This window comes from Anas platyrhynchos, chromosome Z (assembly GCF_047663525.1).
Source record: "Anas platyrhynchos isolate ZD024472 breed Pekin duck chromosome Z, IASCAAS_PekinDuck_T2T, whole genome shotgun sequence".
NCBI lineage: Eukaryota > Metazoa > Chordata > Aves > Anseriformes > Anatidae > Anas > Anas platyrhynchos.
Window position 1 is genome coordinate 19,071,837 of NC_092621.1, and position 17,943 is coordinate 19,089,779.

At 38.8% G+C, this 17,943-nt stretch overlaps 1 protein-coding gene across 1 annotated transcript in view; it reads right to left on the reverse strand.

The window, feature by feature from the left end:
• IL6ST (interleukin 6 cytokine family signal transducer) overlaps positions 1-17,876 on the reverse strand; it is a 30,414-nt gene extending 12,538 nt beyond the window's left edge. Inside the window, exons 1-11 of the mRNA XM_038170053.2 lie at positions 17,738-17,876; positions 11,081-11,161; positions 9,613-9,924; positions 7,749-7,881; positions 6,874-7,034; positions 6,380-6,531; positions 6,137-6,296; positions 3,425-3,507; positions 2,049-2,268; positions 820-996; positions 41-142 (exon numbers count right to left, since the gene is read on the reverse strand). Coding sequence (XP_038025981.1) covers positions 41-142; positions 820-996; positions 2,049-2,268; positions 3,425-3,507; positions 6,137-6,296; positions 6,380-6,531; positions 6,874-7,034; positions 7,749-7,881; positions 9,613-9,924; positions 11,081-11,147 — 1,567 coding nt within the window. The 5' untranslated portion in view covers positions 11,148-11,161; positions 17,738-17,876. The remainder of the gene's footprint in view (positions 1-40; positions 143-819; positions 997-2,048; positions 2,269-3,424; positions 3,508-6,136; positions 6,297-6,379; positions 6,532-6,873; positions 7,035-7,748; positions 7,882-9,612; positions 9,925-11,080; positions 11,162-17,737) is intronic.
• Positions 17,877-17,943: the final 67 nt, after the last annotated feature.

Genomic DNA, 17,943 nt, shown 5'->3' on the forward strand with positions numbered 1-17,943 from the left:
AGCTGCTTAATGTGCTCCAAGGTGACAGTTTTGTACTTACGATCCTGCTGAAGATAAGCCTTCACAGACTGTCCACTTCCCTGACCATCAGCATATAGAGGGTACACAGTTATCAAGTAGCACTTGAATGGCTTTATATCACCTAATAAAAGGAATTACAAAATATGTTGTTTCAAAGAATCAAGTTCCTCACCATCCATCTCATTTACTTCAGATGCTGGATGCTGGCTGTTTTGTTAGATGCATTTACACCTAATGCTGTTGACTTCACCCCCCTCCAAGAGCTCATTGATGTGCTACTCCAAAAAAGTAACAAAAGGAACAAAGTGGTTCAATAAAGTAATAATCAGACTTCAAAGAAGTCTTTGGCTTTTTTCCTTATTTATTTAAAATAAGAAATCTTTATCTGTCTGCAACAACGAACCTCAAAAGTTATAGATTTGAGCTACTGATTATAATCCGAAAAGAATCCAAGCTGATCAAGTTTCATTGTTTGAACTGAAATATGGATGAGAAAATCTGATTTTGAAGGAACTCAGCCTGTTCACTATTTTAATAATTCCCAAGAATGACAACAAAACTCAGATAAAAACCTTGCTGTTAAATAATAGGAATTTCAAAATGCAAGATTAGTTTTATGTTTGGCAAAAACACAGACTTTTCTATGCACTCATAATAAAATAAGAGTAAGTCTCAGCATTATGTCCGATTCCTATCCTATAAAAAAAAAATCTAGTTAGCATAAAGATATTCTTCCTTTTGAGAATATTCATTAGATTCTTAGTGTTTTACATATTTGCAAGCTTGTGAGTTAAGTACCTTTTAAGTATGTTCCTTGAATATTTCCTGGTTCATTCTGCCATTCCATGATGCAGTCTGAGCTGTTGGACAGCAGACACCATTCAATCACGTATTTAAGAACATTACTGTTAGGAGCAGTCCACCCTACCCATAGTTTGCCATCTTTAGGTAGTGTTCTAATATTCTTCACAGGAGCTGGGATGAAAGAAAATAGAAGTGTTAAAATGTTGGCACTTCTTCCACTAGGTATTCATAATAGCAGCTTATTTTGTCTGATGTGCATAATTTTGATTATTGCGATGGCAACAATTTGACAGAAACTAAGAAAATGTGAAAGCCATTTTCTTAAATTTGGAAGCTTACATATGAGTTTGTATCAGAGATCCAAATTACCAAATGCTAGGCTATTCAAAGACCATAAGTGATACTACATTTAACAGAGAAGCTGCATAAGTTGTCTGTTTCAGTGTGAAATCAAACTTTTAGACATTCATTCTAATCCTGAACACGTTCATGTAGCTTATCAAGTTGTTCTGGATACAATGTTGTTCTTTTTAAAACATACCCTTAGCTCATCTAATAGCTTTAGAATTTGTGACTCTCACTTAGCATTTATACTAAATGTATCACACCTCTCAGTATTTTTATTTTTGCTACTTGTCCTGATAATGTTTGGATTGTATAAGAGGCTAAATTCATCAGATGTTGCAAATAAGGAGAAATCAGTATGTAGTTACTACTACTGCACAATAAAAGGAACATGATGAAAGAACACTATGGTTAACAGTGTAAGCAGAGGACAGAGCACCCAAGTAAGATATTGGAATTGTTGGAGGGTAATACTGGGACAAGAGAAGAAAGCAGGAGAGAAAAAAAAATGTCAGAAGGCAGAAGGAAGAAGAACAACGACCAACTTCCCCCACCCTTTTATTTTTAAAAAAGGACATAAAAATATCTGCTACGCTAAGAAAAATATAATAAGGAATACAGTGCTCTAGGAATTTAAAAGAACAGCGAAATAGCACACAAAGCTTCAAATAAATCCATAAATACAGAGGTCTGCATGCTCCTCAACATACAAGTGGTGGCATAATTAAAAGGAATAAGAGTGGAGATTCATTCAACAGTGTAATTGTGTTTGAGTAAAAAGTGTAATTTTACACCACTTAAAATTTCTTCTAAAAAAAGCCATGCAGACGCTATTATTCCATGCATTTGTAAATTAAGGACATTACTAGGACACGAACCTTTTGAATTACTTGTTGGGATAAGTAGAACTGATGGAGGGGATGCACCGACTCTGTTGTAGGCAATCACAGTCACTTCGTAAGTTCTATTCGACAGCTTTAATGTAAGGCTGGTTGTATTAACGTTGTACTTCCATGGCGAATGGAAGGGAGGTGATTTAGCTCTGACAGTCACTTCATACCGCAAGATTACTCCATTTGCTTCAAGTGGCTCCAGTGCCTGTCAGAAACGCATCTTTTATTAGACTGATACTGAACAAAAGTGACTTAAACTTCACTGTCTTTGAAGCATAGTTTAAAAGTCTAAGAGCAAGACAGATTATGTAGCTTAAACAGCTGCAAATGTAAGAAAACTGCAAATGAGTTTAGAGTTAATTTCTGTAAAAGTCTCCAGAACTATTTCTTGTTTTAAACCTCATTTTCTTACAACCCTATACGGTAGTCTAGCAAATGTTCTATCAAGATTGAAGACTATGTGTGGAAGAAGCCTACACTTTGTGCAATTTCACAACACAATGACACCAAAAGAATCTCAACCCTCATAGCCTGGGTTGAGCCTAAATGCAACACAGCACAAACAATTTTCTTTTATTACACATGCAAGAATATTCACATCTGTTATTATCTGTAACAGTATTAGTTTTCCGGGAACATAAAATTGATCAACAGGGCAAGCTTTAGTAACAGTTTTCCAATTCTAAGCTAATCGTTTCAGAGTTCCATGTGACATGAGTTTCATCAGAAAACGGTCACTACACAGGTAACTTCACCCAAGCCTTCAACAAGTAATACTTCACAAATCATGGGAAAATAATAAAAGACAGATAGGTCAAATGCGTCAAAGTTCACAGACCAGAAGAAATCAGGAAATGGGGACTGATATAACTGCATTCACTTTTTCAGCTTCGGATTTTTCAGTCAACTAGTCAGTGATCTACTGCATGCAAACACACAGAACCGTATTTCATAGCTCTGGTCTCTGGAATGCCTCTACACTTAATGGATTTTGCGTCTGGAGGATTCTTGTACAGTCAGTGTTACAAACGTTTTAGCATACATCAGAAAGCATAAAGAGTGTTCACTTTGTTCAAGGGCGCTTCCAATTCCACAGACTCCTTACGGACAGCAAGTGGCAAACTTGAAAGGGGATTCTGTACATTCTGCATTACAGACTTCTGTCAATTAACTCATGGCTTTTAAGTATACAAAAAGTACACATGTAAGCAGTTATTAAAAATTAAAGTCACTTTTTGCATCACTAAGACATGTTTTATCACAGTCATCTAGGAAAGTTTGTTGAGGTAATTTTTTTCCCCCACTTAAACTCATGTTTTTAAAAGAGTGCTGAATTTATACAGTTTATCACATTGCTTTACCTTCCACATCAGATGTACAGTCCGAGAAGCTGGTGAAGAAGATGCATCAATGATTCTCCATACGGATGGCCCTTTAGATGGTTCTGATGAAAGAAACAATGCTTAAGAGTAGAGACATTTTTTCTTATCTGTTTGAATTCATCATTTGACTATCATTACTTGCATGCCGTTTTTCTTTTTTAAGACATATACAAAAATTGTTTCCTTATTTCCCTGGAAGGAAACAATGCTTGGTATGTTAAATGGAACATCTCTATGGAAAGATTTCCTGATGGGATGAACAAAACACCCGTTCTGCTCTAATGCACAATATCAAAGTAACCGAGTACCACCATGCTGAGCATCAGTGATAACACGTTGAATTTGGCAGCACCAAGGATGGTCAAATCTACATTGTGCAGCACAGCACTGTGCTTCTTTATACTGCTGTCCTTGCTATGGTCTGTAACCCTACCCCTCAACACGAAGTCACCTAAAAATGAAAACTGCAGAAGAGTTAATGAGGAAGCCAGTAATAAAGTTCCTAAATTTCCCAAATAGTTTATTCTAAAAAGGGTATCAGAACTACAGTACTTTTGAACACTACAATACTGTTTGGTGTTAGTACTGTTAAAGATTCAAGTGGTATTTCCACTGCAAACTTCAAAATAAAATAAATTAATTATTGTGCATGAAGCAAAAAAAAATAAAGAAGGCCAATTCTTTGCAAGGGCTTTAACCATAACAGAAAGAAAGATGATCTTAAAAATGTATTTATATTTATAATCTTGCTAGACTGTGTTTTCCATAGGAATTCTTTTGTGTTTTTAACATTAATCACAAAGAGGCACGGCATTTTTACATCTAAATAGCAATGTCAAGACCAGGGAGTATGTCTTGTCTCTTACGCTTTACAACAGAGTGGAAGAGCTGGGAATTGAGGCCAAGTGAGCTCTTAATCTAATTTGAGTACATACCTGTGATTCATATGAAGCAGATGCAGTTGTACATCTCACCTAATAGAGGACACAAATGCAACGTGACCTGCCTCATGTTCCTTCCCTATCATAACACCTTGGTTCTGAGACTAAAATAAGACATTGATACTTGATCACTTATGGCATTATTCTTGCAGAGCAAGTCACCACAGCAGAACAGCAATGCAATCTAATAAGCAGGATGTCCTGAAATCCTCATTGCTCTGGTTGAGATAGTAACCACAGAACATATGCCTCTTCCACTCCGTGGAAAGCAGAAACAATGTCATTAGGAAATGAAAAGAAGTGGTTAGAACATTGAAAGAATATTTTTATAATACCTTTCCCAGAGAAAATAAGTTTTGAGTAAAGCTGAAGTAATGTTTTACTGAATGAAGTAATTTTGTACACAAATTCCATTTTGCTTAAATAAGTAGGTTGTATCTACACTCATTCTTTTTGCTACAATATAAGAAAAAAATCAAAACACTTCTTTACTGGGAGCTCAATTAGGATAAATAAGAAAGGACTTCTGACCCAGCGTATTGAGCTCTAAGCACAGGGCAGTGCTTTGACAGCAAAATCCTTTAGTGGTTTGACTCTGTTTAGAGATAGATGCACTGAAACATTACACAATACAGACTGTTTAATAAGAAGGTGCCTTGGAATGCACTAAGGAACAGATGGAATACTGCAGAAAGAAGAAGAGTGCAAGTAGGAAAGGCTAAAGCATGTTTGAAAAAAAAAAAAAAAAAAAAGAGCAATGCTGAAGACTTGCTCCACAAAGCAGTGGAAGCTGACCCTTGACTGAGGCTTTTCAACAGTTTGTTTTGTTTTTTGTTTTTTTTTTAAAAAAACATGGCTGTGAACTTTAAGCTCTGCCCAGTGGTTCACTACATCCTAACCTATCTTCTGTATATATTAGTTGTGAAATGATTGTGTATATCTGAAGTTGTACACATCCTGCTCACAAGTCCTTTTGGACAACACTAAACATGATCTAAACAACGCACTCAAAGAGCTGCTGCTGGTAAAGAGTACATGTATTCCTTATTAAGTCATGACAGCAGCAATTCAGTGTTCATTTTTTTTTTTTTTTTGCAAAGGGACAGTATATGTGAAGTCCACACCTGTAACATAACAAACCCAGTGACCATCATCAATAATTTTTATGACTATGTATAGACAAAGTAAAACCATTTCCACACAGGCTCAGTCTTGTGGAAAGTCAGTGATTTATATATGGTGTTTTCTCAATACCTCGCACACTAATGGATGAGCAGTGAGACTCTTAGAAACTGGAGGCAGAATCTTGTAAACCAATGGGTGCAAGACATCAGAAAACCAGTTTGTAGGTAATAATGTGACAAGCAAGAAAGCATTGCAGATACAGAACGTCTCAGGAAAAGTAAGACTAAACAAGAGTGTTTTACTTAGATGCTTCAGTGAACAAGAGACTGTACTTCCATATGCATATTTTTTCATATCAATGTTTTAAAGAAAAATCTCTAGATCATACTTAGTGATGTTGGTTTGCCTAATACTTTATTTGATGGCTTCCTAAACCTGCATTGTTTAAAAACTAAGGCACTCTTTGCCTACTGAAAACTTTCATACATATAGGATAGCTTCTGTTGCAGTCACATGTATAATCAAGCAGTTCAAATGATAATGCACAATTTCAGTTTGCTATTGTCAAACTGCTCAGCACATAGGCATTTTGGAAGTATGGGACCAAGTTTCATATGTTACTTACTATCTTCAGTTGTGACTCCTGTTTTTTCTTCACTCCAGTCACTCCAATAGCCTACCCCATCTTCCTTCATGCATCGAATTGAAAAGACATACTCTGTGTGAGGTCTGAGACCTTGAACACTGAATGAAGTTCTTGGTGAAGCTGTATCCTCAGAAGGAACCTGTAGCAGAAAATTGTAAAGGCACTGATCACAAGAAGTTCAGGTTACAGCAAAAGAGTGGCAGAAGACATTACTTGTGTTACCTGCATCCAGTTCGTTTCATTAACAATCCTATAGCGAATATTGAATTTCAGTTTCATCACAGCTGTTGAAATCCGGTTCTCCCAGGAAAGCTTCAGAACAGTAGGTAGTATTCCCGAGTTGACGGATAAGTTATGTGGAGACAGTGGTTTGACTAGAAGAGAAGTTAGAGTCAACTATGCAGCTGCATTGTTTTTCCATGCATCTAGCAGTTGGCACGCTGTGCTGCAACACTGCCAGGAAGGCTTTTCATGAGCACAAATGTCTGCTATTTCACACTCACGTCTAAAGCAGACTACTCAAGAACTTGGTCTGAACAGTGATCAAATCTCTCAACTTCTATAAATGTTGTCCACCACAGTTCAAGTTCTAGTGTCAACAACACTCTGGAAATGTTAATTTTTATAGTGAAAGAAATTGCGTATCAATTCAGTAATATGCACAGGAGCAGCAGTCCTACACACTACTAAAACTGTATTAAGAGGCATATAGTTACCAATCTCAATGGGATCAAAAACAAGACGATCAGATTCATTCTTCCCAAGAGCATTTGACACTTCTACCCAGACCTCTAGGTTAACAAAGAACTGAACATCGGAAATGGTACAGGAATTATTTGCATCTTTTGATATGCAGTCAGGAAAGTTCTCTCGTGGCCTGAATTAAAAAAAAAAATGCAACAAAGAAGTAAGTTTGGTTTCCTTTATAGAATGTTTGTTTTCTAGCTACCATACTTTCTACCATAGTCATTACCAAAACACTGTAGAGGAACAAGAGGAGACAGGAAGTTGTTGGCAGTTATTCCTGTTTCCAGAGAGGGGCATTAATTCTGTATAATCTTAAATGACCAAAGACCATTTAAAGAGTTTTAAAAATACATCAGTTTGATTCTATATGAGCAAAACTTTTGCTGACAGCTTCACATTAGAATTAGATTGTGAACAAACTACTGAGTACTTAAGAAATACAGAGCAAACACCACTTCACAAAACCCAGTGACTGTATGTTGGTTTCCTCACTTGCTTAGAATAGGATAGAACCATGATCACAAAAATCAAAATATTTGGGGTCCAGCCAGATCATGATTAGGTGTACTGTATTCTAACCATGCTAGGCATGTGTTTGAAGAATGGAAAAATTGAGATGGCTGTTACTGTAAAATAGATATAGTAACCAAATTTCAAGTCCTTCTTTTAATTACTTTGGATGTGAACTTCTTTAACTCTTCCCTCCCTCCCAAAATGGGCAGCAATGTTTCAGAAAACTGGATTTAAAAACGTTTTCCAAAGTATTAAAGAATTACAAGGAAGTTTGGCTTAGCTTACAAACATTCTTCAGAATGATTAAAATATTCTGTAGAGAGCTACTCACCACCTGGATTTCAACTTAAAATGCGTGTCCAGGAACGTATGCCTTCCAGGGTTCCACGTACAAGTCATAGGATACGTGAGTTTTGACTGCTGATGCACAATACAACTTAAATTCGTGGGCTTCTCTGGGGGCACTGTACAGAAAAGTTAGTGATAATTAACTGATGTACAATTTTCTATTCAGTAAGAATCATGAGACATGTCCCATTACAGCAATTTCAGCAAGCATCAGAAGTACTTTTAGTTACATGCATTTTTAAATGAGGGGGGTAAAAAGCACTAGGGAACATCCAGCAGCACAAGTCAGTAAGTTTAACCAGCTGCTTTGAGAAACAGTAGGCAGTCAGTATAAGAAACAAGCACCTGACAAAGTAAGAAACAACACAGAAAGGTATTGGCCATCTCTTACCTACTGTACTAAATCTATTTTAACTCATGGTGGAGGGGGAGAAATGCTACTGAGCAGCACAGCTGCAACAGCATATACTGACTTTGTCAACAACCTGATATGTGAAGCAGTTGTGATAACTCTACTCCCTTACCCCATTTACAGGGGAGGGATGGTTTAGACAAACATCTACAAGAGGGAACGTCATCAATACACTTGAGCATGTAAGAAACTTTCAGACAGCAAATGAACTTTTTTTTCCTTCTTAAAGTCAAATCATATCATACAAAGATAGCATTGAGTTTGTTTCCAGCTTTTAGGATAATCACTATTTACATCAGTGTAATATAAAGCATCTTATTTCTTTTCAAGCAGAAAATCCAATTTTAAACAGAACTACCAACTTATGAACATGTTCATAGCTTTGTTCCTAAACATGCTGCTCACTTCTAATAGCATTTTAATTGATAGAATGAAAACAGCAGCTGTAAATACAAGTGCACCTCAAGATTCACATGTGAATTACAACTGTAGAACACTATCTGTACTGTCATTTAAGTTTCCATAGGATATTCTACATATTCACCTTTCCATGTAGTGTCTGTCCTATCTTTTCTGAGAATAAATTTACTCAGAAGTTGAAATAACTTCTTCTATGAAATCGTTTTGTAACTCATGATAAAGCCACATGAGTTTGAATGGTAAACCCAAAGCTTCTTCATGTAAATCAGACAGTAATTGCAATGTCTTTTACCAACATTAGGAGGCAACGTATTTCCCCAGCTATTTATACTCAGGAAGGACACATTCATCACTTTACGAACTGTCCACCAATTAAGCAGTAATATATTGAGTCATTCACATTACACCTTCTCAAGACCTCAGTCTTGACTCAAGGAGCACTTGCTCAGTTATGCAAAAACTATCCTGCTTGGAAAAAGAAAGTTTATAAATTGTTAGAGGTATTTTTCTATATATATGTTGAATAATCCAAATAGCACGTTTCCTTCTTAAGGCAGTTCAGTTTTCATTTAGTGGTACAGATGGACTAGATATTTTTAAGTCTGCTAATGAAGGAAACAGTAATCTTATAATTCTATTATGAAACCAGGCTTTATGACCTTATTGTATTTCCTTGCACAGCAGGAAGAACCAAGGAAAGTTTGATTTCTTTCCTAGGATCTTTTTCAGCTAAGTTCAAACCTTCTTTATGAAACTTAAGTCTTCTTGCTTCAACATTTTTCTCTTAAATAGTCCAGAGTATTCTCTATTTTTTTGGAATATTTTATTTTGTGCATATTCACTGGCTTTGATGACATACTATTTGACAGCATATTTATGCAATTATGCAGGAGCTAAGGAAATGAAAAAGAACATCTCAAGATGTACACAGTTTTGTTTTCATTCCCTTATCTGTTTCTCAAATAACTTTTTTAGTGTTTAAACCAGAATAAAGCTCAAGAAGATCAGTACTTACAGCCTAATGTAACTGTAATTCCATAAATGTTCTGCTCAATCTGTCCATCTGCTAGAACGTTGCATGTCAGAGGAGTAGCTAGTGAAGAAGTGTCATTAAATGTGACACTGGAAACTGTTCTGTTTATTTCACGGTATTGTTCTCTAGGTACCACTTTATTTTTAATTTTCCAGATAATTTGATTAGCATATATATTGCCAAAGTCAAGACAACTCTCATTCAAAATGCATAATGCTGTGAAATTGGAACCAAGGGCCAATACAGGAGACTCTGGGATGATGTGACCACATGACTGTACAAGTCCACCTGAAACTGGAAGAAAAAAAGACAACACCATCTTTTTAAAAAAGCAGAACATTCCACAATAATTGCTGGTACAAAATTACTGTACTATTGACAATATTACAAAGTATGCCTAAGCAGGAAATTACTTACTTGACTGTTACAAAACTGCAGTGTGTTAGTGGATCACAAAGTATAGATTTAAGGGACAAAACCAGCGTAATGTTCCCTAGGCATTGCAAAAACATTTTATGAAGCCAGTAAAGCTCACCTAATAACCAAGGGTCTTTAGAGAAAGTGAGAATAGAGTCAAGGACTGAATGTGTATCTTGAAGGGGGAAGTAACTGAGGTTACTCTTGCAGCTAAAGGTATTTACTGTTGAGAAAGCCAACAAAATACTGACATATACACCTTTGTTGTGGAAGACTAGTTTTAGAAGAACCACATGCAAACAGTTAAACACTTGAGTCATCCACTTCAGAATCTTCAATACGTATATTGTAAGAGTACTGGGGAATTTGGGCCAACTCTGTATTTGGTAGTAATCTTTTTACAAAGGAACATCAACACAATGATTAAATTGTGAAGACTGCTACCAAAGCATGCAAACATCAGCAGACTGAAATGTTGCCTTGATTCAATAGCCATACTGAACAGCTTCAGGACGATTGTTTCCTATACAAGTGAAGTTGCCCATGGCTCCACCTTGATTAAAACACTTAATTCATTGGAAGCTTTATTCCTTTAACAGCTGTTGAGTCTGACCAAGTTAGGTTTTCATTGAGATATCATTTAGCATATGCAAAATTAAATCATATAATATTGCTTCAAAGTTTTTTTTTTTTAATTAAAAAAATCACACTGTAAGACCAAATTCACCACTGCAGTCTGCTACAGTGACTAGTTCCAGTGATGTCAGTGGAAACAAAGCAACCTGTCACTGATCAAAGTCAGCTTCACTAGCTCTGTACAATTCTGTAGGAATGGAAGCGGAGGTGAGTATTGGTTTAACACTGCATTACCTTACCATAAGGTTAACAACATAGCGTGGGTCTCTTAATTGTACTATACCTTATTTTATGCCCCACACCTGCAACAGTTATCTAGACAAAAAGCAGGTAAGTGCTTCAAGCATCCAATTAAAGACTTCCTACAGGTCTCTCATATGTAGAACAGAAGCCTTACCTCCAAGGGAACAAATATTCCAAAACAAGTATAAGCAACGGGCCACCCAGTTCCACCCAGAAAACATGCTGCACAGAATTCCTGTAATAGACAAAGATTTTTTTTCCATTTTAGCTATTAGTCTTCACTTCAGATCACTAACAGACTCAAATTTCTATTTGTTATATGACATTTTCTCAGGTATGCTATTTTTCCCCTGACAATCTCTTTTCACTCTGGAAAAATAATGGGCTTTTTTTTTTTTTTCATTTTACTTACAGCTGTAACAAATTCCAATGTCTGTTTAAGACAAATGATGCAGTTGAAAGGCTCTTAAGTTACAAATTTAAGAAACTCATCATCTTAAGTTTTTCACATCATGCATGAAAACAAAATTCACTGGTACTTCTATAAAAGGTTAGCAATTAAAACAGTGTAAAACCATTGCTCATGTTTTAAAACAGTTCTAAGAATTCGATTATGATTACCACGCTACCTCGCTTTTAAAGGCACCAATATAAGCACTTTATATAAGGTTCAGAAGAGACATTTAAAAATTTCTTAAATTTTAAAATTTCTCAAAATTTAAAGAAAATTTTAGAACAGAATTGACTGTTACAAGACCAAAAAAACTTCAGCTTATGACAGAAAACACTCCTTGCTTTTGACTGCATGTAGTTGATAATGATGATGAAGATGCAAAGCACATTTCATACAGGTCACGCTAAGATTAGATTGGAAAAGTCATTTAAGCACCAATGTATCAATATCAAGCTAGAATCACGTTCCTTAGGTATAAGCATATCTAAGCTTTTTGACTTGAAAACAAAGGTAAATAATATAATGTAAAGAAAATTGATTTTCACATGAATCCTAAACCAACAACACAACAAATGCCAATCTTAAAACATTACAGCAATGCATTTTTAGGGCTCACCAAAAGTTATATTATATTAGGAATACTGCTGATTAGAAGACTCCTCAATTAGGTTAACAAGCACTTACACCTGTCATTATAGATTTATTTACTAAATAACAGTACTGTTATCTATAATCGAACTTTGCTTCAATACATTAATTTCGGATTATTATTATTTTTTTAATAATTTGCTCTTACTGGACTAGGTATGACAACCATTACAGTGTGCACTTAGTCACATGGTCTGAATTTTTGGGTTCCTTTCTGCATTTTAAAATCCCAACTGGTTTCATAAATTTAAGTAAATTTAAGTAAATCCACACAGTGAACAAGACCAACACCAGAGAATTTGGTTTAGGTCCTAAGCTCTATTTCAGTGTCTTGACTTACTCGAATATTTATCAGAAATACCACTTTCTACCTTGTTGAAGCTTGCTGCACTCTTAGGCATAGACCTTACAATTTGCTATTTTAAGCAAGATTCATTTAAACCTATTAAACTTGAACAATGTGGTGCAGGATTTGAAGCTCCTGAGAATCCTGAGGCCAGATATAAACTGGGTGGAAAGAAGAGAGCAGCTTCATTTTCCTGCTAATTGCCCAAAGCTGCAGAACAATAGCAGACGCAAATTCTATGCTGAAGAAAGAAGAGTGAAGCAGAGGTAAAAAGGCAGAAAGGAAAAAAAAATGCACAACATAGCATTTCTCTCCGAGAAAAAAAAACCAAAACCAACAACAAACACAAAAACATTTGTCACTATGATTGGTGCCACATTAGAGCAGCTGCACTGTCACCTAAGCTAAGTATTGCATCATTACAAACTTACTGGTTTCTTATCAATAATGACTTATTTCAGGCTAGACGATAAATCCACAGAGCTAATCAAAAAACTCTAAATCATATTGTCACGTGAAGTATGGCAGAGGTTTATCAGAAAAAGGAACATACCCTGAATCACTTGAAGGAACACAAGAGCTAACACTTAAAAAGCAAAAAACCAACTCGGAAACAATAGCAGAGTATCAAACCTTTGCTAAGGTGTAATATTTTTGAATGAAAAGAATATCAGATGACTTCATCTTTTTAAATAAATGCCATTTCTACATGCTTCAACTGTTTTCCAGCCTTAGTTGAACTGATTTACAGATGAGAAACCTGAGGTCCAATTCTCTACTAGTCTGCACTTTCGAGAACTTAGTTTCTGTTCTAAGGGAGCACAAAAGAAATAAAAATCTTACACAGTTTAAAGTACTATTTCACTGTATTCAGCTCCTGAAAGGCAATAAAACTGAGACTCCATCACCTGCAATGGAAAAATTAACTGAAACCCCCCCTTGCTGGCACTAGCAGATGTGACTATAGCTTCAAAAAAAAAATATAAATCAAACCACAGTTCAGCATATATCTGCTGTTAGCTTGTTTTGATGTAGCTTATTTTTTTCCCCCCTACTGATCAATGCAGCTACAAGATTTAAGGCACAGACCTCTGAATCCACAAATGGGCTGTTGCAATGTCTTCTAATGTGTGCTATTTTTTTTTTTTTGAAAACAAAAAGAAAAACAATACAACAAAAAAACATTAGTTCCTCTAGCTTTTATGAGATTGATTTTTAAGGGAAATTTAATTCTTAAGGGAAATTTAACTCTAGAAGAAAGAGCCAGAGTTACACTAAGCACTTCTATCCATGCTGCCTAGAAGAAAGTTGTAAAAGAAATGGTGGAGCCAATACCTAACAAAACAAGCAGCCATACTTTAGATCAGAGCATGGAAGAGATTTCTATGGAAACTTGTGTTTTCTAATATGAGCATATGAAGATTTGATGGCACAGAACCCTGCATGTAAGCTATACCAAAGCTTTAGAAGTCAGTGCCATCATTCCAGAGAAATGCTGCTGAACACCAATTGTTCACTGTCAACGACTAAGTCAGACAAGTTGCAAGTCTGGACAAAAGAAAACTCGTTAGCCCCAGCAATTACACAACACAGCCAGAAATGTTCTGTTTTACAAACCAGTGCAGGTTATTTGGAATCTAAGGTAAAAGTTCAAGCTGATGCTGAACTAACATTGACAAAGATAGTCATTTCAGAAGCTTTTTTTTTTTTTTTTTAAAAAAAAAAAAGCAGAAACAACAATTTATCTAGACTATGCACTTGTTGTGGACCACTACGTACAATATTTTTTTCTAGCCAAGCCTAGTTAGGTACAATGCTAAGTAAAAGGAAAGGGAGATACAAAAAAAAAACAAACTGCTGTTGGAAGTTTGTCAGGCTACTTTCAAGGCTGGATCTGCCAAAGTGGCAAGGGATCAAAGTCTGTCAAAATACTACACAGTAAAAACAACACGATCAATTTAGAACTACTACTAGTGACAGTCCTTAACTCTCAGAATATGTTACCTTCCAGAGGAAAAAAATTCTGTTAAAATGCTGAGATTACTTCAGTAAATAAAGGTGTGAAACATGTATGCCACGAGATCACCCAATTTAAACTGTCATACAGTAGTTGTTATTTTTCACATCCTGCTTCCATTTCGATAGGAACTCACTAAGCCTTTTCACCTGCATCTTTAAACGAATGCTTCAGACAGTGCTCTGTGGAAACCTAGAAACACCCCTGAAGTCAAGAAATATAGGCATAAAGTAACAACAGCATTCTGTTATCACAGGTTTGTGGTAAATCAGTTTCTAAAGAAATTCATACATACATACAAAAGGGATGGCTCTAGTTATCCCAAGTAACAGAGCACTTGTGATTTTAATCTTATTTCATAAATCACAAAAACAACACCCAAATAAATACAGGTTGTGTGTCATGTGATGAGCTTTCCCTCTCTGGATCAGAAATGTAACATCTAATGACCTAAAAATGACAGTTTCAGTTAAACTGCAGCAAAATGGAATTTCCTTGCCAGCAAAGCCAGCTTGCAAATCAGGGAGCAGAGACAATACCAGGACCATCACAGGAAGGAGTTAGGTCTAGGTAAGGCTCACCACCAGGTCAATCACAAAAGCCTAAAGGTTGCTGGCAAACAGACTTCTGAAATTTCCTCAAAATAAATATTAAAAGCCAAACCTGCAGCTTCAAGTGGTAATTTCTCAGCCAGAGCCACATAACTCAGGTAGATCAAGCAAGAAAACGGTACATATGAGTGACACGGCAAATAGCTGCTACTGCTTGAGGCTTTGTAACAAGCCAAGAATACTTAGAACTGATCCAAAAGCTGTATCTATCCTAAAGTAATTTTGATTACTCAAGCTGTAACTGCTTTCTAATCAAGAGCTTTTCATCTGCAAGCTTCCTTCCTTCCTTCCTCCAAGCTTACTTCCTTCTTGGAAATATTTATGAGACTCAAATACATTTTCAAAGACGATCACTTGAAAATCTTGCATAACCTTACATACACTGAACATTCTGAAATTCATCTTCATATTGAAGATCCCTATATGCAAACAATATAGAGTAACCACCTCTCAGGATGGCAAAATCATTTAGCTTGGCAGGGACCTCTGGGCCCATCTGGCCCAACCCCTGCCCAAGCAGGGACACCCAGAGCAGGCTGCCCAGGGCCATGTCCAGGTGGCTTTTGGAGATCCCCAAGGAGGAGACCCCACAGCCTGTCTGGGCAGCCTGTGCCAGGGCTCCCTCACCTGCACAGTGAAGAACAGTGAAGTCTGAACCTGACGTTCAGACGGAACCCCCTGTGTTCTAGTTTGTGCCCATGCCTCTTGTCTTGGCACTGGTGGGGCAGAGGAAAGAGCCTGGCTCAGTCTGTTTTCCATCCTCCCTTCAGGTATTAATGCACATTCACAGAATCACAGAATGGCTTGGGTTGGAAGGGAACTTAAAGACCATCTAACTCCAACCTCCTGCCATGGGCAGGGACACCTCTCCCCAGACCAGGTTGCTCAAAGCCCCATCCAACCTGGCCTTGAACACCTCCAGGGATGGGGCATCCACAGCTTCTCTCAGCAAACTGTTTCACTGCCTGACCACCCTCACAGTAAATAATTTCTTCGTGGTATCTAATCTAAACCTACCCTCTTTTAGCTTAAGAGTCATTACTTCTTGTCCTATCACCCCACCTCCTGACAGAGTCCCTCCCCAGCTTTCCTGTAGTCCCCTTTAGGTAGTGGGAGGCTGCTGTAAGGTTTCCCCGGCGCCTTCTCTTCTCCAGGCTGAACAGCCCCACCTCCCTCTGTCTGTCTTCACAGGAGAGGTGCTCCAGCTCTCAGAGCATGCTCATGGCCCTCCTCTGGAGTTGCTCTAGGATGTCCATGAAAACACTGATGAGATTCCCCAGAACATCCTCCAGGCTGAACAGTCCCAACTCACTCAGCCTCTCCTCATGGGACAGATGCTCCAGGCCCTTCACTGGACTCTCTCCAGTATGTCCAGGTCTCTCTTGGACTGGGGAAGCCAGAAAGGGACCCAGCACCCAAATGTGCCCTCACCAGTGCTGAGCAGAACGAAGGATCACCTCCCTCAGCCTGCTGGCAGCACCCTGCCCGATACAATCCACTGTCAACAGTCAGTAAAGGTCCACTTTTTTTCCCTAGTCCTCCTTTTGTCACCGATGTACTTACAGAAGCATTTAGCCTCTATCTATAAGCCCTGTCTTGACATCCCTGGCCAAATTCGATTCCATTTGAGCTTTAGCTTTCCTAACACCCTGACACTTAAACAATATCTCTGTATTCCTCCCAGGTTCCCCAACCTTCCTTCCGCTCTCTATATGCCTCCTTACTATGTCTGAATTTTGCCAGGAACTCCTTGTTAATCCACACAGGCCTCCTGTCATTTTTGCCTGACTTCCTCTTTATTGGAATGCACTGCTCTTAAGCTTGGAGAAGGCGATCCTTGAGTACTAATCAACCTTCTTGGGCCCCTCTTCTCTCTAGGGCCTTATCCAAAGCCATTTTTCCACGCAGATCCTTAAAGAGGCCAAAGTCTACCCTCCTGAAATCCAGGTGGGGACCTTGCTTTTCGCCCTCCTTCCTGACCCAAGGATCCTGAACGTCACCATCTCACGGCCAGTGCGGCCAAGGCTGCCTTTGACCTTCATGCTCCCAACAGGCTCCTCGCTGCTGAGGAGCATGAGGTCCATGGGGCACTTCTGGGCTCCTCTAGCACTTGAAGAAAGAGGTTATTACCACCACCACCAAGAAATCCAGGAGGTTTGTGGCGTGTACGCCCCCCTGTGCTGTCCCTCTCTCACTTTCCTATAGCAATACACCAACACTCAGATTGTTAAGTTCGTTAAATTCAGAAATTAATCGATTTCAGCAGATTCCTCAGCAAGTAGCAACATTTAGGAAGAGAAGTGCAATTACTTCCATGTTCTGTAAGGGGCAGAGAGGATTAAAAAAAACCAACAAAACAAACATATTTTGGCTCCCCAACGCGTTTGACCCCTTCCCTTTGCAGACCTTTCATTCCTCCCCTCCCGCCACATCACTGCCCCGGCAGGCTGCCCTTTCGGAGGCACCTCAGCAACAAGCAGGCAGGCAGGCAGACAGACAGACGGCCCCAAACGAGGGCTGTGCCCGCCGGTCTCCTTCTGGGGCTCCCTGAGGCGAGGCCGGGGGCTCCCTGAGGCGATCCGGACCGAGGGGGGGTCCCTCCCCTCCGCTCTCCTTTGTGCCTCCCCTCTCACCGCAGACCCCTCCGCGTTGCGGCCCCGTTGTGTGGGTGCCCCCCCCTTCCCCTCCTTTTTCCCCTTTTTCCCTTCACCCCCCTCCCCCTCCCCAGCCGTTACCTGCCGCCGGCCGCCGCCGCCCCGCCGCGCGCCCCTAAATAACGGCCCGGCCGCGCGCCGGCATCGCCCCGCCGCCCGTTACGCGGCGCGCGCGCGCGGGGCCCCGCCGCCCGGCTCCGCTCCGCTCTGTGCGCGCGCGCGCGCGCGCGTGTGGCTCCCCCTCCCCTCCCTTCCCCACCCTCCCCTCCGCCCCTCCCCGTCGCGCG